Source organism: Orycteropus afer, unplaced genomic scaffold, assembly GCF_000298275.1.
Source record: "Orycteropus afer afer isolate SDZICR_OR568_19922 unplaced genomic scaffold, OryAfe1.0 scaffold00001, whole genome shotgun sequence".
NCBI lineage: Eukaryota > Metazoa > Chordata > Mammalia > Tubulidentata > Orycteropodidae > Orycteropus > Orycteropus afer.
Genome location: NW_006921588.1, coordinates 34,745,109 through 34,767,454, shown reverse-complemented (window position 1 = coordinate 34,767,454; position 22,346 = coordinate 34,745,109). Strand labels below are relative to the sequence as shown.

At 35.7% G+C, this 22,346-nt stretch overlaps 1 protein-coding gene across 1 annotated transcript in view; it reads left to right on the top strand.

Moving 5' to 3' along the window:
• The window catches only part of XIRP2 (xin actin binding repeat containing 2), a 433,022-nt gene that overhangs the window by 244,741 nt on the left and 165,935 nt on the right, over positions 1–22,346 (top strand). The window contains exon 2 of the mRNA XM_007947184.2: positions 11,484–11,637. Coding sequence (XP_007945375.2) covers positions 11,484–11,637 — 154 coding nt within the window. The remainder of the gene's footprint in view (positions 1–11,483; positions 11,638–22,346) is intronic.

The window sequence follows — 22,346 nt, the reverse complement described above, 5'->3', positions numbered from 1 at the left end:
ACATGACCAAAGTATGTGAGATGAAGTCTGGCCATTCTCGCCTCCAAGGAGTATTCCGGCTGCACTTCCTCCAGAACAGATCTGTTAGATTTTTTCACAGTCCATGGGACTTTTAGCATTCTTCACCAACACCACAGCTCAAAAGTATCAGGAACAGGAAGCAGGCAAGGCCCCAGCCCCCTAGAGCCAGGACTATCTTATCAGGTAATTCTAAGTAAATAGACAATTAGAAATTAGACAAAAACAGCAATTAAACAATTAGAAATCATATGAAAACAGCAATTAGAAATCCAGAAATGAATATTAAAATTATGGATATAAATAACACATTGGAAGGACAAAAAGAGCTCAAACTGACTGAAGGACACATTTCCAAGCTAGAAGACAAATCCCTTAACACCTGCTTGTATGAAAAAAAAAAAAAAAATCAGAAAAAAGAATGAAGAAAACCTAAGAGTTACATGAGTTGATATGAAAAGAAATAACATACACCTGATTGGAATTCCAGAACAATGAAAAAAATCAGGCAAAATTGTCAAAGACATGTTATCAGATAATTTCCCCAATATCATGAAAAATGAAAAGCTATCCATTCAAAGCACTGAATGCTACTATTAGTCTCTCCTTCTCTAGAGCAATGAAGAGTGAAGAAAATCAAAGACATATGGAATCAATTAGTCCAGAAGACTAATGGACCGTGGGAACTTCAGCCTACATGACCATGAGATTCAAAGAACTAGACAGTGCCTGGCTACCAATGCTAACCACTCTGAAAGGGATCAAATTTGGAGATCTTGGATAGAGATGGAGGGAAAATGTGGAACAAAATTCAAAAACACAAAAATGACCAGAATTACTAGTCAGATGGAAACCGGTGAAACCCCCAAGACTATGGACCTGGGTTATGCTTAGGGCCTGGAACTGCACACCCTCTCATGGGTTAGCTCTCAGCCAAACAACAGACAGGCCTATGAGCTGAACACCTACTCCAGGGAAGTGCACTCCTAAGAATGATGAACCAGGGGAGATCAGAAGGGCAGTTTGCACACAGAAGAAGGTAGAAAGGTAAGTATGCATAGGTAAGAAGGAACATAGGGAAGGGGTAACCACACAGAGAAGGTGGGAGGAGAATTGTTCCATTGTGGTGATTGTAATTGGTGGCATGAAACAGTGTATGAACTGTTGAGTGTAAAACAAATGTGCTTTATAAATTTGCACCCAAATCACAATAATTTTTTTAATATATAAATAAAATGTAATTTTCAAAAGTTAAAATCATCGTTCTTAGACAAATATGAAGTTAATTATTTCATTTAACTCATTAAATAATGAGGGAACAAGTGTGGCATTATGATCAGTTCCTAGATGTTAGGATAAGATTATTTAGTAAGATATAAAACTGGATGCTGTCCAACAAACTATAAATCACTGGGGCTGTTAGCTAGTTAAAATTACTTACATCTCTAGGGGACAAAAATTTATACCTTAACCAGTGTCTTCACTAAGTCTTGGTCTTTGGATTAACGGTCAGTAGCAAACAATGATAATGATATTGTTTGATAATTTCCACATTCCTTTAGATCACCTTTCTTTAGAATGGGCACAAATATGGATCTTTTCCAGTTGACCTGGTAGCTTAGTATAGATGAGTGATTGCTTCCAGCATTGTATTTGTTTGTTGAAACATCTCATGGCTATTCCTGGAGCCTTGTTTATCATCAATGCCTTCAGTATAGCTTAGCTTTCTCCCTTCAATACCATTGGCTCGATCATATGCTACTTCTTGAAATGGTTGAACATCCTCCAATTTTCTTTTTTCAATACACAGTGACTTTGTGTTCATTCCAACCATCTCCTTTGGACACTTCTGCAACATTCAATATTTTTTCCATAAAATCCTTCAATATCACATGCCAAGGCTTGAATTTTTTTCCTTTGTTCTTTCAGCTTAAGAAAATGGAATGTGTTCTTTCCTGAGGGTTTTCTAACTTTGCACATTTCATATAATACTTTACTTCATCTTCTTGAGCTGCCCTTTGATATCTTCTTTTCAGCCCTTTCACTTCACTGACAACATTTCCTCATTTCCAACTTTCACATTCCAATCACTGGCAATTATCAATGCATCTTAATTGCATGTTTAATCAATTTCAGACTGCAGTAGTTGGTAAAAATATTCAATTTCTTCATTTTTGGCTATAGTGGTTCCTGCATAAATTTGAAAAATAGTCATATTAACTGGTCTTCTTTGTAGGCATATGAATATTATCCTATCACTGACAGTGTTGTACCTCAGAGTAGATCTTGAAATGTTCTTTTTGATGATGAATACCACATCACTCGTCTTCAATTTGTCATTCCCAGTATAGTAGATTATATGATTGTCTTATTCAAAATGGCCAATATCAGTTCATTTCAGTTCACTTATGCTTAGGATATCCATCTTAATGTATTCTATTTCATTTTGACAGCTTCCAATGTTCCTAGATTCATACGTTGTACATTCCATATTCCTATAATTAATGGATGCTTGCAGCTGTTTCTTCTCATTTTGAGTCATGCCACATCAGTAAAGTCAAGTCCCAAAGGTTTACTCCTTTCACATCATTAAGGTCGACACTACTTTGAGGAGGTAGCTCTTCTCCAGTCATGTTTTTGGTACATTCCAACCTGAGGGGCTCATCTTCTGCCATTATGTCAGACAATATTCTACTGCTATTTATAATGTTTTCACTGGACAATATTTTCAGAAGTAGATTGTCAGGTCCTTCTTACAGTCTGTTTAAGTCTGGAGAAGAATTCATACATTTGAATTATGGTGTTGGCAAAGAATATAAAATCTACACTATTTGTTGAATCAACTCAATGGTAGTGAGTTTGGCTTTTTTTTTTTTTTTGTCTATAGAAAAGGAGTAAGAGTGATGGATACAATTATGTTCACAGGTTTACAAGAAAAAAATAATTCCTCCCTGTCCCACTTCCCACTGTACCTAGTTACAAGATCTCAGTTAGAAAGCAGTTATAATTCCTATTAATTTAATTAATATTTGAATTGGGTTTAATAGAGTCACCTCTCTCTTTTTTTATGTTTTCCTCACATGCATGAAAAGAAACAGTAGTTAAAGTAAACCTAATGGTTTCCATAGAATTTTAGTTGTGATATTCACCCTTTTTACTTTAGCTTATTGAGTACTCTCAGATTTAACAAATGTGAATTTTTAATGATGGCCAATTTGATAGCAAAGTGTCTGCTGACCAAATGACTTCTCTAACTCTTTGCTCTAACACTGAGTAGTCTCCATGGCCAAACCCATATGAGAGATGATAGTCATTGGAATGACGGATCCCTTGAGTAAACCCATGGTTCCTACTGTTGTGACTGAGCGTGTATCCCCTGATCAATTAAGATAATGCTTTGAATGCAAGTAAATGAGAATCAAACTCTATAGGGATCATCATGTAACAGAGAAAGAGAGTATATATGAGTCATTCACACAGTACATCCTCTGACAACCATTGTACGAACCTACAGTACTTCCACCAGACTGAACTCTTGAAGGACAAACTCTTAATTGTTCATTTTCATAAATTTTCAAAATTTGACAGAGTTTCTAGCATTTGATAGATTCTCTATAACATTTGTGAAACGAATAAACAGATTACGCTTCTGATGCCCACAATGGTTCCAAATGCTGTGGACATATTTATAATTCACAGCACACAGTTTCCGAGTTAAGAAGATTGAAAATTCTTTATTATGGCACATGCTAAAGTTCAGCAGTTTATTTATAGGACAATTTTATTTCTGCTTCTCTCCCTCATTGCTGAAAATGTTAAACATCACTCTGTCACGCATGCAAAGTGCTGATCTAATTGGTCTATAAGAGCACTCTTTTTCCCTTTCAGCATCGTAAAGATGTTATATGGATAATCCACTTAGATGCTTCCCTTCTGTGCTACTATATTTAAAGTAGCTTGTTGTGTTGTTCATGAGGATTTATAAAATGAGTTTCTATGAGATGGAAAATCATAGAGTACTGGTATCCATTCCACTTTTCACTGAGCCTTAAAAAGATTTACCTCAGTTGCAGTGGAGCTGCTTCCCATGGATTTTTTGACCATGTGTAGTTCAGTAATGCAGAAACAGAAGCTCTCTCAGGAAAAGCCTGAGAAAAGATGAGGTTCTTTCTGTGACTCTTTAGTGCCACTCTGTGAACTCCTTCTCTAGGGTACCATATCTGGCTTCCTGGAGCTCAACATTGTTATTTCTAGCAGATAGCACAGTCCCCAAGGAAGGGAGATATTGAACAAGCTTTCTTTGCCATCTGTTCCTCTGTGGTGTTGAGTATTATATCCTTTAAAGCAATTTTGTAAAGGTATTGCACAGTCTAACACAATAATTTGCTATTCCTAAGGGATATAACTCATACAGACACCCTAGGACAGGGTAGAACTTCCTCATAGAGTTTCCAAGGCTGTAAGTCTTTACAGAAGCATAATGCCACATCTTTCTCCTGTGGTGTGGGTAGTGGGTTTGAACTGTTGACCTTTTGGTTAGAAGTCAAGCACCTAACTACTGTGCTACCAGCATCACACTATAGGGTCACTGTAAGCTGGAACCAACTCAACATCAATAGGTTTTGTTTTTTTATAGTTTATGAGGTTCACATTTTGCCTTAATATGTAGCTGAAAGAATGATCCCAGCCAGAAATCAAATACACTACATGAGGAATAGTCTCTTCAGTGTTTATTTTAGTTTGGAAAGCTCAATTTCTTTTGTAGTTGTTTATTGAAATATCTATGGGGTAGCTATCAATACTGATATTGAGTGACTACCCTACCAAGTATCCCATTTAGCATTTACTCCAAAGTAGTCAATATTATCATGATTTTACAGATGACAATATGGAACCCTATAGTGATGAAATAACTCTGTAGTTCATTAAACTGGAGAGAGAAGAAATTGGGATGACTAGGTCCCTCAATGGTGCAGTTTATGCTCAACTACCAGCCTAGAGATTGGCAGTTTGCACATGCCCAGAAGGATAACAGAAGAATGATGTAACTATCTGTTTCTGTAAAAATTACATCTCAGAAAACCCCCTGAAGCAGTTCTACTCTGTAACAAATGGGGTCACCATGAGTTTGAATAAACTTAATGACAATAGTTTTTTTTTTTTTTTTTTTTATCATGACTAGCTGCCAGCCACTTTCTACCATGTCATTCTAGCTCTACACAATTATGCAAAATGTTCTATTTGTCAATAATTTTGTGCTTCTTTGGTAAACATAATTGATTCACTCTGAGCATTGCTAGATGACTTTCTGTGTAAATATACATTTTTTAAAACTTTTTTCTGCATAGTTTTCTGTGTGCTAGTTTGCATACAGAAATTTGTTTTATTTGGCCCTTTTAGCTCATTCATGCAACTCTAGGGAATATTATTGGGCTATCTCATTTTCAAGAAGTTAAGAGGGAAATTAAATTAAAAAAAATAAATGTAAAAAATAGAGAAACACTCTGCATGCTAACACCTAAATCTCAAATGGCACATCAGTTTGAAAATGTGTTAAAGCAGATTAGCTTTAAAAGGTTTAGCCATTAGGGATTTTTCCATTGCCAGTAATATGGTCAATTGAAACTAGTTAAAATATTTTAATAGAAGTTTTCTTTTCATTAGAATTCTTTTAAGACTGAATATAGTCTCCAACTAATAAAGATAATCATAAAATACTTTAGGGCCCTATTTAAGAAAATGAAAGTGACTAGAGCAAGATGCAGAATTTTATTCTTGACTGAGAAATCAAGGAAGGCAGTATAACTGCTTTATATGGAAAATTAACTGTCTAAATGTGATGCCAGCATGAAAATGAAGGTTTGTAGCAGTAAAAAATCGCATCTCTTGGGGAATTTGTGTTCAGGACTTCCTGAGCATAAAATGTCACAGGCTTTCTCTGGCACACACTAAGTCAAATGAACATGGCTTCCAAGGAGAAGAGAGACAAAGAGACATAATGATATGCTCTCTACTCCAAGCTTGACTGGCAACATGTTACATTTTTGCATATGGGGAACCTCAGTGAACTGAAAAACATACCTCTTTCAGTTTCACAGCACTCTTTCCATTAGGTCTGTAGCAAACAGTAAAATAACCATGTACATGCTCAGCTTCTACATGAGACCAGTTAATCTAAGTAGGAAACATACTTATAAGACCTGAATCAAAGAATATTACATGATGGTGCACACATGTATGCATCTTTTCTTTTGAAAGTTGGGTTTACAGGCTTCAATTTTGGGCGCAACAAAAACTATATATATAAACCAGGACAAGAATTCTTACTTCTCCATGATGAATTTCCTCTACCCATAATATAGGGACACTGACTCATGGTGACCCCAGGTACAACAGAACAAAATGTCTCGTCATGCACTATCTTCATAATTGTTTGCATGCTCAAGTCTGTTGTTAAGCATACAACCATTGCTGAGCATACAACCACTGTTGAAACCACTGTGCATTTTCAGTGCCTTCTAACCTAGGAGGATCATCTTCTAGCACTATATTGGACATTATATTGTTGTCACCTATAGCATTTTTATTGGCTAACTTTTGGAAGTAGATCATCAAACTTTTCTTCCTAATCTATCTCATTCTGACAGCTCCACTGAAATTTGTCCACTATAGGTGACCCTGCTAGTATTTTAAATCCTGGTGGCATAACTTGCAGCATTATGGCAACACACAGCCACTAGTACGATAAACTGACAGTTGTATGATGGGAATTGGGACGATGGTACCCAATGGTAAAGTACAGGGTTTTGTACCCATAAGGGAAATATAAGCCAACTTGTTTTGCATCCATTTGTGCATTTCAGGAGAGGGGAGGATGAACAGGCTCATTCTTCTAAGAAATAACAAGTGTTGGAAAAGTTATAGGCCTTCCCTCAGGCTTTACAGTTTAGAGCAACAATGTTTCCAACCCCAGAAGTCTGGGTGACAGTGTTGACTGCTCTTTCTGGTAGAGTACAGGTACCAGATAATGTCATCTAAAAGGGACCTGATTCTGCCTATGGGGCCCCTGCAGCTAAGCTCTCCTGAAGACCACAGCCATACGTCTATCCACAAGCTTCAGTGGGAACCAAAAGTTCCCATTTGAATGAACTTATATATCAAATTATTTTATACTATAGTAAAGATCAATAGGTGCATCCTATTAGGCTACAGAAGCTCAATGATTGCTTTATTCTCAGAGCATTTTTTACTGCCTCATTCCTATTCCTATCAGGTACAGAGCTCTAAGACATGAAGGTAAAGATGGAAAAGATATAGCCTCGGTCCGTGAGGACCTTACCATTTACTTCAGTAACTCTGAAGAAAAAGATGGGGGAGAATGTAGTGTACATCTCTGATTTAGGGATAATGTGCCATGGTGATGAAATCTCAGGAAGTCTTTATATCATTATGTGACTGAAATGAAGGTGGAGAATGCCCTTCAGTGGTGAATCTAGAATTAAGTGAAAAAAAAAATTAAAATGTAACAAAAACAAAATATAAAGAGAATAACCTTGAAGGTCAATGCTAATTTTGCATTTGTAGTCTTTTCCCTTTAGTTCTTAATGCCAGGGATGCCCATGGGACATGGTGCCTTAATTTGTATTGGCTCATCGAAGACCAGACAAGACCAGCGTTCGTTTCACCTAAGGACCTCAAATTCTGTCAGGGTTTTATAAAATTGAGTGGAATACAAACATAGTCATAATGGGTATATATTTGAAAAGTTCAGCATTTCAAGGTTGTACCTCATTTTATTCAGGAGGAAATAAAATAGCTGCAAAACCTTTTCCTTGTGGTTTTGTCTCAGAATCTAGGGCTTGCATGCCTTGTATAACTTGTGAACCTTACCCCCAACTCAGAGTAAATGTGGTGAGGATTAAATACTGAATATGCAAGTCTCTCCCTTTAAAACAATTAAAACACAAACAAACAAAACATAAACATACCTCTTAGGTTATTGCTCTATTTTTCCCCTCCTTTTTATCAGAAAACTTGTCAAGGAATTATCTATACTCACAATATCATGGTCGTTGCTTCACCCACTTCAGTCTGTCTTCCAATATTTGGACTTCCACCCTAAGAATGTGAATTAGTGGTTTATAATCATATTAGGATAGGAGCTCTGACAGCGTAATGCCTAAGGCACTTAACTGCAAACCAGAAGGCTAGCGGTTCAAATCCACCAGTCACTCCTCGGAAGGAAGGTTGGGCAATCTACTTCCGTAGTGATACTGCCTCAGATACCCAAGGAGGGGTCGTTATGAGTTGAGTCCGACTCGACAGCACAAAACAACAACAGCAGCAGCAATTCATATTGATGAAATTGAGGGATATTTTAAGTCTTTTTAAAATTTATAACTCAACAAGAATTCAATTGTTGTTAAAAATATTTTCCCCTTCTGATTTTGCCCTTTCATCATGTCTTCTCTTTCTCCCCTGCCTTTGCATTAAATGCTGACATTTTTCAAGGCTTGGTTCTGGACCTACTCTTCATCACGGCTATATACTTTCTCCCTAAAAAAGTGCATCCACATCCATTGCTTTAATTAATTACTACTATAAAGTAGATGACTCACAAATTATTTGTTCAGTTCAAACTTCTCCTCTAAGCTCTAGATTCACATATCCAGTAGCCTTTTGGAATCATCTAGTCCAAAACGTCAATAGTGCCAAGCCTGAAAACCCTACTCTAGTGGGAGTCTGAGCTTTTAACATTGCAGATACGATTACATCTCACATGAGTATGTATGTGTGTATGTACACACACACGCACACACACACATGCTTACAGAAAATGCTTCAATTGCTTTCCACTTTACTAAAAAAAGATAGTTAATATGGCCCTTCCAGGAAAAAAAAAAAAAACCTGCCATCAGTGGATTCTGATTCATAGCAACCCTCATTGGGTTTCCAAGGCTGTAAATCTTTATGGAATTAGATTGTCTCATCTTCCTTCCATGGAGCAGTTGGTGGGTTTGAACCACCAGTCTTCTGGTTAGCAACCAAATGCCTTACCCACTACACCACCAGAGGTCCTTAATATGGTCCTCCTAGTCCTTAATAATCTAGCCTCTACCTAACTCTTCAGGTCACCCAGCACCATATTCTCACTTAGGCTCTATGTCCCAGTCACATTCCTAATCACTGTTTTTCTTCTCAGAACAGGATATTTGCACATGTTTTTCTTTCAATCTGGAAGTTTCTTCATCTAATGAAGCTGCATTCATCCTCCAGATATCAGCTGAAGATCTTTGCCTTGGGGAAGCTTTGCATGACCTTCCTCACTGGAGTAATTCCACCTTGTTTGATGCTCATGGCTTCATATATCTTCCTTTCTGGGTGTACATACTGCAAATTTAAATTGGCTCATGTGTTTGACTAAAATTTGTCTCTTTCATTAGCCTGGAAGTTACAAAAGATGAATAATTTATCTTTATTATATTTCAAGTAAAATTACACTACAAATGGCTAGGTGTTAAAGGTTGGATCTGTAATGACCAAATTTCTTCACATAACATATGAGAAAAGTTAGTCCTTAGAATGCCAAGTGTCTTCAGCAAAGCCACACAGCTAATTAGTAGCCAAGGGAGAGCTTGAACGTAAGTCTCTCACTATCAAGTGCTTCATTTTGTGTCTAAATCCGTGTTTTGTTCATTTGTTTTAGCCAGTCAATTTTATCAAAGTAAATCTTTTATAAAAGCACAGTTTAAAAAATAGATTAAATGAGATTAAAGTAGATCACTGTTTGACTGAAGACAGCTCGATTCAACCTTATCTCAGAAATTCTATAACTTTTTACACTGTTCCCCTGCTTACCCCTTGTCAGAGTCCTGAGGAACTTGACTCAGAATGACTTGGCAGAGGATCCCAGAATGCAGTGAGTTGTGGTTGCAGTTGCAGGTGGTTAGTTAGATGGTGGTGAAGGAGCTCACTCCCATTTTTCTGGAATTTGGATGTTAAAAAAGTAAAATATCACTACTTGTCATGAACAGTTGAGGTATTGATAATAGTTGGAAACACAAATGTTAAAGGTAATGTCATTTAAAAAAAAAAGAGGAGACTTCTTTTCCTATATTTTTCTCTTATCTATATTTCAATCCAAGTTCAAGAAGATAGTAATAAAGTGAGTAAACACCGTAGAAATTCTTGGTGTATTTAAAGAGGGGGTGATTAAACAGGTATCAATTATATATTTATAATGAACATGCAAATTAGAAAGATGTTAACTTTTTTTTTTCTAAGAGCCTAGATTTTTCAAACTATAGAATACATAGAAAATGCATCTATACTAAGAAATGTTTTAGCGCTTGACTCTCACATTCCACTGTATTTAAAATGTAACAAAAATGAACAGCAAATCATTGTATCATTGATTGAATGGCTGCTATTTAGAAATTACAGCCTTATGTTCAGTATCTAAATCTCATGAGTTGTTACTGAAATATCTCCAACACATTAGTTGATTTTTTTTTTTTTTTTTTATACAACTTTTCTTCTGAAGATGTGTTGGGTCAAGTACTTACTTTTACAATTTTTTATTCAAAACATTCAGCCTGATTGACTTGTTTTGTTAGATTATATACTGTGCTCTGGTGGCACAGTGCCTAAGGCATTTGACTGCTAAACAGAAGGTTGGTGGTTCAAACCCATGAGCCACTTCACAGAAGGAAGATGGGCAATCTACTTCCATAAAAAATTTACTGCTTGGAAACCCAGTGGGGGTCACTAAGAGTCAGAATCAGCTCAATGGTGGTGGGTTTGGTTTTAGTGTTGGTCTACTCAAGCTATCAAATGAGGAACACTAGACTCCCTATATTTGAAATCTCCTTTGAACTTTTCTTCAGGAGTCTTTTTAATCTCTCTTCTTTTAAATTACTATCCAAAAGAAGTAATTTCATAATCTTCATGAATTGACACACTGTACTTACTATATGGTGGCTGAATTTATTTGTAATTCTGAAGCTTTGTAATTGGAAGATTATCATTATAGGATGAACATGACATTTAAAATACTCATTTCCTCTATCTTAAGCATATAATGTTGCTATATTGCTATTTTCTGAAATTCCCTCATCAACATTTCTCAGGCCTAGGAAGTTGCATCTATTAACATATATTATGTTATGTATTGTGACTCTTATTTCCATTTTCTTTATGAAGGGGAAAAAAAAGTGCCACATGAAAGAAAAGCTAATTTAGAAATAAGTGAAAACCCTACCAGTGGTGGAAAAGTAAACTAAACATCAGATACATGTTCGCAGTTCTTGGCAAAGTTATCAAAATTTAACCCGAAGCATATTGGAAAACATCACTCATGATGAAGCCCCCTCCCTCTCTCCCTTTTGCCTTCTAAACTCCCTGTAAACCACATCTGTTTCCCACTGATAGCTTTTAACACACATCCCTTTCATGTCTCCTAACAGGAACTGGAAATTGAGAGAAATGTGTGCTCACCAACATATAAGAGACACCCTAGGAGCCAGTCTGAAGGTTCTGTGAAAGACTCAGACAAGAAAAGCGGGGAAACATCTTTTGACAAGATGCCATCTGAAAGTGGTCACAGTGCTATCTTTGAAGGTTAGCATAACATTTTGGTGTGCTTTTAGGGATCATACCTTGCACAACATGAAAAGTTAATAAACAAAAATAATGAAAATTTTGTTTAAAATTATTAAGAAAATGTGGACAACACATAACTCGGGAAAAACAATTCAGGAAAAATTAAACTATATTTAAAAGCTTCTATATCTATGATTTAAAAAACTAATTAAAACATTTTTAAATTGATTATAAGTTAGTACAACCAAGCATTTTCAGGATGAAGTTTTTAAAACAACACATTTGCCTATCATCTGACTTTTCCTTCTTTGAAAAAGAAAGGAAAAGCTTCTTGTCTCTTTCTATAAGTAGTAAAGGGATAGAGCATAAGTGTCTGTTAGTGGCAAAAAAAAAAAAAAAAAAGATTAATGCCTTCAGCATTTTTTTCAGATAATTAAACTAAATGTACTTAATGAATTTGGAAGAAAATGTGAGATGACAGTGTCATATTTTTGGAGGAACCTGATAAATTTGATTAATGTTTTATAAATGTCATTTAAAAGTTAATAGCTCATATGTTAGAAATTGCACTATTACTGTAATTTTCAACAATGACAGAAATACAAAATATAAATGATTTATTGAGAAATGCTGATATCATTTATCATTTTTAGTTAGACACATTCTGGATTTTTCCATGTTATCCAAATAGTGCAGTTACATAATATATATAATGTTTCCTAAAAATTATATTGGTATAATTTTTAAGGAATCATTTAGAATATATGTCAAGTTGCAGCAGTCAATATTAGCAGTCTGGAATAATTTATGAAATACAGCAGTTCACAACTAAAGAAAGCAAATATTACTCTGTTTTAAAACTTTGCTACTTAGACTCTGAATAATAGGTAGAGCATCAGCATCACAAGGAAGCTAGTGAGAAGTTCAGAACCTTGGGTCCTCGATCTATTGAAATCAGACTCTGAGCTTTAATGAGATCCCTGGATGACATCTATAAACATTACAGTTTGAGAAGCAATACTCTAAAACAGTGCAGACTGAACCTCAGATAATTTGCATGTAGTTTAGCCCATCCTGATTTCGTTTGGACTGTTGAAGTGGGAGGTGAGGGTCAGAAGAGTAAAGGGAGTTTGCTAATGACGGACTGGGCATGGGTTTCTAAATAAATGTCAACTGGAATCTAAATTTCTGTTTTTCATCTTCAATTCATTTTGGTATGCCCCACTGATATCCTAATATGATTAGCATCAGTCTTGAAGAATTTACTCCACATATCTCTGGCCTGGGATTAAATTTGTAAATTTGTGTGCACTTGGTTGAAGGCAGAAGAGTTAGACCAGCAGAGGCTGAAAAAGAAAAACATTAGAGAGCGCATTTTCTGGTGCTGGGCTGTGGAAATCTTAGCATTGGGAGTCAAGAATGAGGTTAGTACTAATAGGAGTCATGTATCATTAAATCTCTTCATCCTGTGTTTTCATACAAAGGCTTCAAAAACCTTTTTATTTTACAAACTTAGAAAAGATATTTTGGAGGGTAACTACTATTTAATATTAAAATATGATTTAAATTTAAAAGTGACCTAAGATTTAAATTTCAAGGTATATTGAAAATGTTAAATGCTAAACTCAAAAACACAGGGTAGGAAACATTAAACTAAGGATGAACATAGAGACATTTAATTATATTTCATTTTATTTTTGCATTGTAAAAGTGTACTAAGTTCTAGGCTAAAAGAACTTCTTTCATTATGGAATCCTTTTAATTCTTCCCATGGTGTTCAAAATTTCTACTTACAGTAAAACAATTATGATGAGCTATTTTAATACAGTCTACTGACAGGATATATATATATATATATATATATATATATATATATATATATATATATACACACACACACACACATAATCATATATATATATAATATCTTTATATAATATAGGTACATTATATCTACTCAACCAAAAAAAGACTGTATTGATATTGCAGTTCTCCTGCAAAGACACAGAATTTATTCCCAGATAAATAGGTATGCCTGAACAAAGTTTGATAACTGAAAGATATCCTTTTATACGATATCTGAGTGAATGTGACGACCTCATACACTAGTTAAATATCTTAATACCACAAGAATTTCATACATGAAGGCAGTAATTATTTACAACTCTCAACTAAATAGGAGCTTAAAAAAAAAGAAAGAAAAGAAAACTCAGAAAATAGTATTAAAATGCACCTACATTATAACCTGCATATTTCAAATTTAGTTAAACCAATCTAAGCTGATGAATCTATTCCAAGACTCAGGACTTCCCCTGTCATTGGATTAGCTCCTACCTCTTGTCCTCAGCCACCGGTCCAAGGCAGTACAGAAAGGCTCTGTGATTCTTTCGGGCTGCCATTCTATTCTTAATAATAATCTACCTCCCTGTTGTGTTAAATTGTTCTCACCTCCTCTTATTTTGCTTGTTCCACTTTCCTCATTGGCATATGGGTGTCAGAGAAAGTGCCTGATTTCTGTGTGACTGTTGCTGTATTCCATTCACTTTTTCTCAGGAATGTGTTACAACGGTTAGTTTTTCCACTCATTCTAGGTAGACTTGGATCACTTTAACTTAAATGTCAAACATGTGAAAAACATAATTTGATAAATTTGATGATATAATAGGTCTAAGATTAAAAATAAAAAATCAGTGTAGTAATACAAAAATCTGATTTATGAAAATTTCTTTAGATAAAACCAAGTAAATTGGATCAAATAGTGGGAATCTCAGGTACTGATGGTTTACCTACGTGTTTGTGGAATAAAAAATTTACTCTGATGAAAACCTCTTGATCAAGGGAAGCTTCAAATAGCACAGGTAATTGTGTAATGTTCAGCAAGTTTATATTGCTTGACAATTTTTTATATGACAATTACCTTGCTTTTCACTTTTATTCTCTAAACCATAATTTTAATCTTCAAGTCATTATCATGTAAAATGCTAACAGATAAAATATACATTCAAAGTCACTCTTTCAAGGCTTTTGTAATAAGCCTTGGGAATTACTTGCTGTATTTCTCTTTTTATTCTGTTCCATTAAACCTAAATTCATTCCTTGTTCTTATAATACCCTTTCCTCTCCTCTGCAGATTTTACAAAACAAACTGAGAGTTCTGTTCTTTGTAAATTTTCTGTTCATTTCATGTGGTGGGATCTTTGCAACTATTAATGTTTTTAAAATATTCACATGTGTGCACTCTGTGTGTATGTGTGTGCACACACAGAGGTGAAGGTTATTTACACATTTTATTTTTCATTTAAATAAGATTATTTGGAGTAACATTGTCCAACAGAACTTTCTGCAATAATGAAGGAATTCTACATCTGTGCTATCCAGTACGGTAGCTATTAGCCACTTATGGCTCTGAAGCTCTTAAATAGTACTAGTGTTACTGACGGAGCTCTGGTAGTGTATTGCCTAAGGCACTTGACTGCTAACCAGAAGGCTGGCGGTTCAAACCCACCAGCCACTCCTCAGAAGGAAGGTTGGGCAATCTGCTTCTGTAGAAATACCACCTCGGAAACTCAAGAAAGGGTCACTATGAGTCAGGTCTGACTTGACGGCACATAATAACAACAGTGTTACTGAGGAACTGATTTGTTAATTTTATTTCATTTTAATTAATTTAAATTTAAACAGTTACTGCATTGAACAGTACAGAACTTCCCATAAGAAGTGATTCAAGTTTCCAGTTATTAATTTTAAGTTATGATTTAGTTTTATATTTATCCTTATTACAATGTCTGTGGATAAGTGGAAAACAAGGTCATATCAGCTACACATATCAATAATCTGTTATTAAAAAGATTACCTTCAAGAGCTAGTAAGAGTATCTCTTCTCTATAGTTACCTCCTCTATCCTATCTTCCAGTGATAAATTAAAAAAAAAAAATTCAATTGTGTTGCCTTTTTAACATGCTGAAAATGAATGGTTTCACTAAAGGAATGGAAATATCTACTATGAAGCTATGTATTTTTCCATAGCATCTTATCTAGAGCTTGATTGTCTTGGGACATTGAATCCTTTCAGGTCAGGAACCAAATATTCTCTAAATACAGAAGGTCAATAAAATTAAATGAAATAGAGTAAAATGATATTTTTAAATTAACAGCACTTTTTTTTTTTTTTAGTAAGAAGAGCTTCATCTGAAAACTTAGAAATAAATCACTTTGTCCCAGAGCAGTGCAAGTGAAGACCATCTGCACTGTTTGTTTTGCTCTGACTGGTTTATTCTCTCTAATGAGAGGCAGAGGACAGACAGGCTGCTAGATTTTCTGGCTGGATATGCTATTATGGGTCCAAGTGTCCAGCTGTGCTTCCTTACTCACTCATCTCTTACTCATGATCCTGATAATATCTTTATGGTAGGGATATATTTCAGAAGGGTCTGGGGATTTATAAAAGAAAGCCACCTCATTGGATAATTTTAAAACTCAGTCTCATTCAGGAATTGTGCTTATCAGAAGGATGGAGACTTCATCAGCACTCTAAACCAAAACCAAAACCAAACTCACTGCCATCAAGTCATATCCGACTCATAGTGACCCCCGCCTTGAGTTTCCAAGGCAGTATCACTACAGAAGCAGATTGTCCAACCTTCCTTCTGATGAGTGGCTGGTGGGTTTGAACCGCCAGCCTTCTGGTTAGCAGTCAAGTGCCTTAGGTACTACGCCACCAGACCTCCTATCAGCACTCCAAGATATGCTAAAACTAAAGATGAGCTCACTCCCATAGGACATATTTTATTAGGAAAAATAGTGTGTGCAAATCACCATTTTAAATAATCCTAACAGTGAGGCCTTTTGTAAAGTGAAGAATTCTTTTGTAATATCACTGATTATCTCTAATTTATCTGTTTACCCAGTTTAGAGCTTTTTGTGTTTTGTTTGTTTGTTTTGTTTTGCTCTGCTTTTCTCTTTCTCACAGTGGGTTTCACCTGCAGTTTTTCAATGGCTCCCACTGGTTCCTTCTAGTCTCTATTATAGTCAATGAGTCAAAACAAATTCCAGAGTTAAATCATGAGCCTGGTGGGAGGAGGGGAGCAGCTGGGAGTTTGCTATTCTGAGGAATATGTAATGAAAGGTCTATTCATGAGGTCGGTCGCATGGTAACTATAAATCAGCACCTTGGAATGCTGGAACATTTCCATAGATTAATCGTCAAAATCCCAGGAACCCATTTTGAGCTAGTGCATGGTCATGCTTAATTTTAAAACATGATGCCATCAAAGAAAGAAAACAAATATAAATACTAGTCTTGAAAATCATTAATTCATTTTCTTTCTTGAAATTAGAAAGAACTGAATATTATTTTAAAATATTCTGCTTCTGGAATGTCTCAAACGTATATCTATTTCCAGAGAATATTTTTGACGTGCAGCTTTAATTTGTCCATTCATTTATTCATTCATTCAGCAAATATTTATTGAGTGTCTAGAATGTGCCAGATACTATTCTAGGTAGTTGCAGGCAAGAGTGAATAAAAAAGCCAAAGAAAACCCTGCCTTGTGTAATTATATTCTAACAAGGGGAAACAGACACTATATCAAAGCAATGAAGTATTGTACATCAGAGGTAATAACTGCTATAGAAAATATAGAACAAGATAGAAAGGATGGGCTTGGTTGAGGTTTGCAATTTTAAACTGGGTGGACCATGTGGGAAGGTGACATTTAAGCAAAGACTTGAAAAAAAAAAATTCTTTACTCTCAAAAGTAAATACCCAAAGTTAGATTTTTGATGTGTTAAAGAAAAATGTATCCAATAACATTTGAGGCAGAATGATACTGGGAGTTGCTAGGTCCTATGATTAGGATGATTATGTTGCTAATTTCTATGCAGTTACTTGAAGACAGAAGGAAGATTGAAGGCAGCAAATCCTTGTACCTACCATTGTCACCTATGCATAGTGTGTAGAACTACCCTTCCCATTATTTCTCAATCTGCTCGTTGTGTGTTTGAGTATTGCTCTATTCTGATCTCTAAAGGAGAAGGTCAAATAGGAGAGCAATGAGTAAGGAATTCCTGCCGAGTCATTGGAGTGGCTGAAGACTTGAAGTCATACATGGAGCCAAACAAGGAATTGGTTATTCTAGGAACAGGTATATGATTGTTGCGTTTCCTAATAAGTTTAACATTCGAATGCAAATACAAAAATGAGACACAGGAACCTCACTTCTTAAACAGAGTTCATGATTCCGTGCATCTATGGACATTGGTATGGTTCACATGATTCTCAGTGTTGCAAAATAAGGGCAATGATAGAAGTTCAAATACATGGTCAGATAGCACCAGAGAAGTTTATTGACAGACATTGATGATGCAATCCAAGCAAGACTAGGCTTAAGGATTAAAAAACCTAGTCACTATGGATTAGAGCATGGCTCAGAAAACTCATTACTTTGAGACACTGATGTTGAATGAATAGAAAGAAGAGAAAGGAAAAGAATGAGGGAGGGAGGAAGAGATAGAGACAGAAAATGGCAGAGGTAGAAATGGAGGAAGAGAGGAAGGAATAAAAGGAAAAATAATGAAGAGTTTTATGAATCTTTTGAGAAGTAGCTAGAATTCAGTTCCTAAAGATTGTCTTTTGATGTCAAACACAGGGCAGAAACAGTAGCAGTGTCCATAAATTCTATAAACCTTTATTGAACATGCCTCTGTGCTTGGGGTTCAGGAGAAGAGTATGTGAAGTCACAGATGCTGCCACTGAGTACACTATGGTCTAGGGAAGCAGGGAAGTTGATAAGCAAATATCTACAGTAGAAGGTGAAAAGGGCTATGCTAGAAGAACACAGAAGAAGCAACTTCTGCTTCTTGGTGCCAGAAATGTTAATAGAGGTGTTGATGTCTTTAGACTGATTTGGAGTATGAGTAGGGAGAGAGGAGAGAGCATAAGAATTGCAGCAAAGTACAACAAGCAAAGTCCTGGAGGGGCACCAAAAGTACAGAATTTGCGAAATTTGAACCAGTACCATATGTCTGATACTTAGTAGCTAATTTAAATAAATGTTCCTATATCCTCATGGTGTCAAGGTGGGTGCTAGATTCTAAATTGGGGGTAAAACAACTCATGTTGTGGTTAATTAGACTCAGCAGCCAAGTTAAGAAGGATGACTTGAATGGAAAGGGAAGACTTGGTTTTGTGCTTTTGGAATTGATTAAAATATTCATTGACATTCTTTAACAATGTTTACAGATTAGGTGGATGATATATTTGGTGATTTTTCATCATGATAAAACTAACATTCTGAGGACAAAGCTAACCTCTAGCTATTGTTGTTGTTAGGTTCAGTCGAGTTGGTTTCAACTCATAGCGACCCTCATAGCAACAGAATCAAACACTATCTGGTCCTGCACCATCTTCACAATCATTGCCCTACTTGAGCCCATCATCACAGTGCTGTGGTAGTCCATCTCATTGACTCTTCCCCGTTTTCTGACCCTCTACTTACCAAGTGTGGTATCATTCTCCATGGACACGTACCTTCTGACATGACCAAAGTATGAAAGATGAAGTCTGGTCATTCTTGCTTCTAAGAAACATTCCAGCTGTATTTTCTCCAAGATAGATTTATTCATTCTTCTAGCAGTTCATGGTATATTCAATGTTCTTTGCCAACACTACAATTCAAATGCATCAATTCTTTTGCAGTCTCTCTTAGTCATTTTCCAGTTCTCACATGCATTTGAGGCTATTGGAAATACCACAGCTTGGGTCAGGTGCACCTTAGTCTTCAAAGTGACATCTTTGCTCTTTAATACTTTAAAGAAGTCTTTTGAAGCAGATTTTCCCAGCACAATATGTCGTTTGATTTCTTGACTGTTGCTTCCATGGACATTGATTGATATGATGAAATCCTTGACAACTTCAACCTTTTTCCCATTTATCATAATGTTTATTGTTCCAGTTCTGAGGATTTTTGTTTTCTTTATGTTGAAGTGTAATCCATACTGACAGCTGTAATCTTTGCTCTTCATCAATAAGTGCTTCAAGTGCTTCACTCTCCGCAAACAATGTTGTGTCATCTGCATATTGCAGGTTATTAATGAGTCTTCCTCCAATCTTGATGCCAGTATTCTTCTTACAGCTCATCTTATTGGATTATCTGCTCAGTATACAGATTGGATAAATACTATGAAGGGATACAACCCTGATGCACACCTTTCTTGATTTTAAACCATGTAGTATCCCCTTGTTCTGTTTGAATGACAGCCTCTTGGTCTATGTACAGATGTCTCATAAGCACAATGAAATAATCTGGAATTCCTATTCTTCTCAATATTATCCATAATTTGTTATGATCCACACAGTTGAATGCCTTTGCATAGTCAATAAAACAAATGTAAACATCTTTCTTGTAGTCTCTGCTTTCAGCCAAGATCCATCTGACATCCAAAATTGTATACCTCATTTCATGTCCCCTTCTGAATTTGGCTTGAATTTCTGGGAGTACCCTGTCAGTGTAGTACTGCAACATTTTTTGAATTATCTTAGCAAAATTTTACTTGTGTGTGATATTAATGATATTGATAAATAGTTTCCACATTCTTTTGTATCACCTTTCTCTGGAAAGGGCACAAATCCGAATCCCTTCCTGTCAGTTTGCCAACTTCCTCCAAATTTGTTGGCATAAATGATTGAGAACCTCCAACATTGCATCCACTTGTTGAAACATCACAATGGGTATTCTGTCAGTTCCTGCAGACTTGCCTTTTGCCAATCCCTTCAGAGCAATTTTGACTTCATCCTTCAGTGCCATTGGTTCTTGATCACATGAGATTTCCTGAAAGGGCTGATTGTTAAACCTATTCTTTTTGGTACAATGACTCTGTATATGCCTTCCATCTTCTTTTGATGCTTCCTGTGTTGTTCAAGATTTCTCATAGAATCCTTAAGTATTGCAACATGAGGCTTAATTTTTTATTTCTTTAATAGTTTCTACTTGACAAATACCAAGCATGCTCTTCCCTTTTCATTTTCTAATGGTAGGTCTTTGCACATTTTATTATAGTATGTTACTTTATCTCCTCAAGCTGCCCATTGTAATATTCTGCTTAGCTCTTTCACTTTATCATTTTTTCCATTCACTTTACCTACTCTTGTTCAAGAGTAAGTTTCAGATTCTTTTTTGACATCAGTTTTGGTGTTTTATACCTTTCCTGTCCTTTTAGTGACTTTTTGCTTTTATTCCATGTGTAATGTCTTTAATATCATTTTACAACTCAATTGGTTTTGGTCATTGTTGTTCAATGCATAAAATCTATTCTTCAGATGGTCTGTGTATTCAGGTTGGATATACTCAAGGTTGTATTTTGGCTCTTGTGGACTTGTCTTAATTTTTCTTCAGGTTCTGCTTAAACTTGAATATGAACAAGTGATGATCAGTTCCACGGTGGACACCAGACCTTGTTTTACTGATAATATTGAGCTGCTCTATCCTGTCTTCCCACAGATGTAGTCAATTTGGTTCCTGTGTATTGCATCCGGTGAGGTACATGTGTATAGTTGCCTTTACGCTGTTGGGAAAAAAAAAAAAGGTATTTGCAATGACTAAGTCATTGGCCTTGCAAAATTCTATCATGTGATCTCTGGTATCATTTCTATTACCAAGGCCTTATTTTCTAATTACTGATGTTTCTTCTTTGTTCCCAGATTTCACATTCCAAACACCAGTAATTTTCAATACATCTAGATTACATGTTTCATCAATTTCAGATTGGTGAAATCTTTGATTTCTTCTTTTCCTTGAGTGGTTGGTGTATAAATTTGGATACTAGTAGTATTAACTTCTCATTCATGTAGGCATATGGATATTATCCTATCACTGACAGCATTGTACTTCAGTGTAGATCTTGAAATACTCTTTTTGATGACGAATGTAGCACCATTCCTCTTCAATTTGTTATTCTTAACAGAGTAGACCAAATAATTATCAGATTTACAGTGGCCCAAAGCAGTCCATTTCAGCTTACTTATACCTAGAATATCAATCTTTATGCATTCAATTTCATTGTAAACTTCCAATTTTCCTAAATTTGTACTTTGTGCATTCCAAATTAATGGATATTTGCATCTGGTTCTTCTCATTTTGAGTGGTGCCAAATCAGCAAATGAAGGTCCCAAAAGCTTTGCTGTATCAACACCATTAAGGTCAATGCCATTTTGAGGAGGCAGCTCCTCTCAATTGTGGTTTATTTGTTTTGTTTTGTTTTATTTTTTAAAATTTTAATTTAGTATTTCATTGTTAAGTCTTATTTTTAAAAAATTTAATTGTGAAAGTTTACAAAGCAAATTCATCTTCCACACAGCAGTTCACATATACTTTGTCTCATGACATTGACTGCAATCTCCCACAATGCAACAGCTCTCTTCTCAATTCCTCTCGATAGCCACCTCTTCCTTGTGTCCTTCCCTCCCGTGTACTCCTCCCTTCAAGCTGTCCCCTTGTTCATTCTATTTTCTTCTATTCTCCCATGATTGATCTCTCCAAGGAGTGTATCTCCCTAATGTAAATGTTCAGCTCATATGCCTGAACATTGGAAGCCACAGCAGTGGATTCAATTCCAGACCTGAAGGGCAGCTAGGGACCATAGTCTCAGTGATTCCACCAGCCTCTATTGGACCAGCAAACCTGGACTTTGTTTAGCTGGAAACCACAGGTGTGGCTTCAATTCCAGACCTG